At 55.3% G+C, this 4,296-nt stretch overlaps 1 protein-coding gene across 2 annotated transcripts; it reads right to left on the bottom strand.

The window, feature by feature from the left end:
- Positions 1-569: 569 nt before the first annotated feature.
- Positions 570-3,673, bottom strand: ARMC7 (armadillo repeat containing 7). 2 transcript variants are annotated; one of them, XM_078869733.1, is made up of 4 exons: positions 3,441-3,673; positions 2,298-2,441; positions 1,609-1,895; positions 570-728 (listed from the first exon to the last, which is right to left on the bottom strand). In XM_078869733.1, the coding sequence occupies exons 1-4, from the start codon at positions 3,556-3,558 to the stop codon at positions 627-629; spliced, it is 651 nt and encodes a 216-aa protein (XP_078725859.1). In that variant the 5' UTR covers positions 3,559-3,673; the 3' UTR covers positions 570-626. The 2 variants fall into 2 exon arrangements, with proteins under 2 accessions (XP_078725859.1, XP_078725860.1); XM_078869734.1 differs by having other exon boundaries at positions 1,609-1,871.
- Between the last annotated feature and the right edge of the window lie 623 nt (positions 3,674-4,296).

Raw genomic sequence — 4,296 nt, 5'->3', positions numbered from 1 at the left:
GCAGCGGCAGCGGATTCTCTGTCTCGAACGCGGCGCGGAATGAGATCGCGGGGCGAAAAGAAAATTACGCCCCCAAAAACAACTTGTTTAAAAAAAAGTTTTATTTACAATCGCTTCATGAACCACAACTCTGCACCCCGGTATGGCTGAGCAGAGGTTGTCTACGCCGCGCGTGGCTGCCTGTGGAGGCAGCAGGAGCGAGGGTTGGTGGATCGCAGTACAGATGCCGCGAAACTCCCTTCCCGTGGGGGTCGAGGAGGTGCCGCCGTACCCATGGCTCGCTCAAGAGAAGGCAGTACAGCAAGCGTGGCTTCATCTTCACGTGTCCCACCTGTATGGGATAGAGTGTTGCCCCACCTTGCACGTGCGGGTTTTCTCCAGGTGTTCTCCGGTTTTCCCCTTTCGTGCATAAGCACTCGTGAATGCGCGTGTGGCTCCGTGTTTGAGGATTGTACAACGTTGTACGATGTAGTTACGGACGCTAGAGAAACACTCAACATTCTTGTTGCTGAACAGGAAGCACCAAACCCAGAGTGTCCATGGCCCTGGGCTGTCCCGGTGCGATCCCCAGAAAAGACATTGGCCTGGGTTAGTGGAGCCCAGTCCCACCTCCCTTCTCCCTCCCCTCAGGGTCCCCTGCCCGGACTAAGGTCTGTGGTTGGGGGTGGCCCTGGGGGCAGGGGGATCCCCACGGTGGATTGGCTCTCAGTCTTGTGTGCCTCCTCCACCTGCCCACACACACAAAGACAAAGACTGCCCATGTAGCCTTACACAGACTGTTTGGGGCAACTGCTATTTGCAAGCACCTATTAGAGCAAGCATGGCACATGAGTGTCCGTGGTCATGACCACGCCCGGCTGTCTTCGTCTCCCCAGTGGTGATGTTACACGTCACACCAGATGTTCGTTTCAGGCTTAGTCGACCGAGGGGAGGCACAAGACGGTTTCAGATATTCGTCACCGATGTTGGCCTTAAGCGGGAATCCAACTCTAGTTTCTGGGTTTGTAGTGCCGTGAGCTAGCCATTACACTACCGCTCTGCACCAGCTCAGACACTTACGTACACATGCACATACACCAACAAGTACAATAACCACCCACAAGAACCACAATTCGCTACTGTGCGGATGACATCACCATGGTGCTTGTGCCAGGCTAGGTGCACCTTGAGGTCACATTAAGTGCCGAAGGTGTGCTGCCAGGTCACGGAACAGACCCAAGTGCCACGGGTTGGCTGAGACAACTGACAGATTCACCACCTGTGCTCACTACTGCGCCTAGCGCTCCGCTCGTTGTCAGCGTCACTCCTCTACCCTCCACTGATGTTGGGAGGGCGACTACCTCCAACTGCCCAGTAGTATCCTTCACGAGCCTCCTCCACGGAGGTCGATCTTGACTCCGCTGGTCCCGCCCACACAAAGACGAAGAGCCCCCATGTCGCCGCACAGACAATGTAACGACAACAACCGCCGTTCACGACTAAGTGGCGGTGACATCACCACTGCGCTTGTGCCATGCTAGGTGTCAAAAGGCCCGCTGGCAGGAGGTCATGACCGACTGAGATGACCGAGATGACCGGCAGACGATGTAGGCGCACGCATGCACTCGCCTGCGCGGGGCTGCAGCAGTCCTGGAGGAAGAGGGTTGCGAGCGTGCGGAGGCGGGCGCTCTCCGCCTGCTGCAGGCGCAGCATGCACTGCACCACGGGGAGCGCCGCCCACGGCCCGCGCTGCTGCCGCTGGTGCCGATGCTGGCGCAGCAGCACGAGCGCGGTGATGGCCGAGAGCACCGTCTCCTCGCTCGCGCGCGACAGGCAACGCACCGCCACCTCCACGCCCCCCGCCGCCTCGATGGCGTCCCGGCAGCGCGGGTCTGCGGACAGGTTACACAGGCCTCCTGCGCGGGCGGGGGGGGGTCACAAGAGTCGTGTGGGGATAGGGGGCATGGGGGTGGAGGTTGGTTGTGGTGCCGGGAGGTTATTGGCGTTGTGGTTTGTGGCTGAGTGTGAGTTAAGTTAGCGGGCGTTTGACACTTAACGTGGCCTCAAGGTGCACATGGCCTGGCACAAGCGTCGTGGTGACGTCACCGCCACTTAGTGGCGAATGGCGGCTGTTGTTGTTGTGTAGTTAGGTGCTGTTAAGTGTTAGTGGTTGTGGTTGAGTGTTAGCGTGGTTGTGGTTGAGTGTTAAGAGGGAGTGGGGTTGAGTGCGAGTGTAGTTGTGTGACTATGTTTAGTGGATGCGTGTTATTAGTGTCAGTTCAACGGTCGCGGTCGAGTGGTTGTGTCTCTCCACCCACCCATGCCGAACTCCGCCGTTCTCTCTCTGCTGCTGGTGGCTGCATCGCTGAAGAGCGCGGGGACCTGCAGCGCCAGCAGGAAGGGGGCCTGGGTCGGGTCCGACGCGAAGTTCGCCAAGTTCGCCAGCACCTGGTCACACGCGCCTGCAGCAGGGGTCGGCCAAGGGTCAATACAGGGTCAAGGGGTTAGTGGTGCTGGGGCTTATTGATGTCAGGGTTTGTGGAGGTCATGGCGGCCTGGAAGGGGGGGGGGGTTAAGGCTATTGGGGGTCAAGGTTCACTGCCAGTTTTGGAGGTTACAGGCACGCCGAGAGGCTCATGTGACATACTTAATGGTCACGTGATGTGGTTAATGGGTCACGGGGTGTAAAACTATGACTAGCTATTTTTTTTATTTTACCAGGTAAGGCCCACTGAGCTGTACAGTTCTGTTTTCAGAAGCGACCTGACCACAAATCGTGGCCAGCGAGACGGCGAACGTTGATTTTTTACTCATTTATCGCTGGGGAATAGTATTGCCCTTCTGTGTGGCTACCGTAGGGGAGACCCTATTTAAGTTAACAGGCGACGTTTCGGGCAATGGCCCTTGCAAAGGTGGCACTGCATCTGCTGACGTCGCCTATACAGTATACTGTACACAACGTACACTGTACGTATAAAGTCTATTTTGTATATACAGTGCGGACAGTGCATACACTGTATATAGCGCAAACACGGGGCTGTATACAGTACACTGTATAGACTGCGTGCGTACAGTACATAAAGTGCGCACGCGGTTGTATATGCAGAATGTATGCACCTTACAAACACTGTACAGTACGTATACAGTGTGTGTGCCGTGTGTATAGTGTACAGTGCGTGTACAGTGTGTGTACAGTTTGCACGATGTGTGTACGGTTTGTGTACAGTACGTATACGGTGTGTGTACAGTGTGTGCGGTGTGTGTACAGTGTGTGCGTTGTGTGTGTACAGTGTGTTGTGCGTATCGTGTGTGTGCAGTGTATGTGTACGGTGTGTGTACAGTGTGTATTCAGTGTGTGTACAGTGTGAGTACAGTGTGTGTGCGGTGTGTATACAGTGTGTTTATCCCGCGTCACGTGAGGGGCACGCGCGGCGTGTGTGTGTAGGGATGGGGCACTGCACCCTCGTCAGTCGACTCCTGGTACTCGCACACGAGCGCCTGCAGGAACGAGAGACGCTCCGGGCCGCAGGGGTCGCTACGCTTCCTGCCGCCACCGCTCACGTCCCAGGAGCCCTGCATCGTCCACCCCCTCGAGTCGTCCCCCTCGAGTCGTCCTCCCCACGCCCGCGGGGTCCCCTCGGTGACCCCCTCACAAACCCCCGGGGCTCCCTGCGCCACCGAACAGCGTCGCACGTGACCGGCTTCCAGCCAATCGCGACGTGGTTAGCTGCGTCGTTTCTAACCAATGGGGGAGCTCGATGTGTCGGGAGTCGTCATGGCAACCGTCGCCAATGAGAAGCGAGTCACAAATGTACAAAGATCGACAGTTTAACACGTGTAGGCTTTCGCGACCAATATTATTCATAATCAACGTTTTTGGGTTTAGATCGCGTTATTTATAAATGTGTCGTAACCCTCCACCACATACTTTGACAGTGGCAAAAATGTGTAACTTTAAAGTTATATTTGTAAAAAATTTGGTTTACCTTTGGGGCCGTCCATAAATGACGTCACGCACCTAGGGGGGGGGGGGGGTTGAGAAATGTGACGTCACATCAAAATGCGCAACTTTAAATACAGTATACACAACACGTTCTACTTAATTAAATAGACGTTTTAATAAATGTTTTCTCCTACAACATCAGAGTGCAGCGCCACATTAAATACGCACTACAATGACAATAGTTTAAAGCGATTTGAAGCATGTTTTATTTGGGGGGGGGGCAGAGCTTTGTGACGTCATATTTGAGGGGGGGGTCTGACTTTTTGTGACGTCGTGTGACGAGGGGGGGTCAAAAATTGTCCAAAATCGCGTGA

This window comes from Lampetra fluviatilis, chromosome 28 (genome assembly GCF_964198595.1).
Source record: "Lampetra fluviatilis chromosome 28, kcLamFluv1.1, whole genome shotgun sequence".
In the NCBI taxonomy this organism is placed as follows: domain Eukaryota; kingdom Metazoa; phylum Chordata; class Hyperoartia; order Petromyzontiformes; family Petromyzontidae; genus Lampetra; species Lampetra fluviatilis.
This window is presented reverse-complemented; position numbering and strand designations above follow the sequence as displayed.

What these genes read in the sequence shown, in the direction of transcription:
- ARMC7 (XM_078869733.1), bottom strand. Translation starts at nt 3,558, where the DNA reads ATGCAGGGCTCCTGGGACGTGAGCGGTGGCGGCAGGAAGCGTAGCGAC. An exon ending in CCAGGAGTCGACTGACGAGG is followed by an intron (nt 2,442 to 3,440) that starts GTGCAGTGCCCC and finishes CCCCTGCTGCAG; the next exon opens with GCGCGTGTGACCAGGTGCTG. An exon ending in AACGGCGGAGTTCGGCATGG is followed by an intron (nt 1,896 to 2,297) that starts GTGGGTGGAGAG and finishes CCGCCCGCGCAG; the next exon opens with GAGGCCTGTGTAACCTGTCC.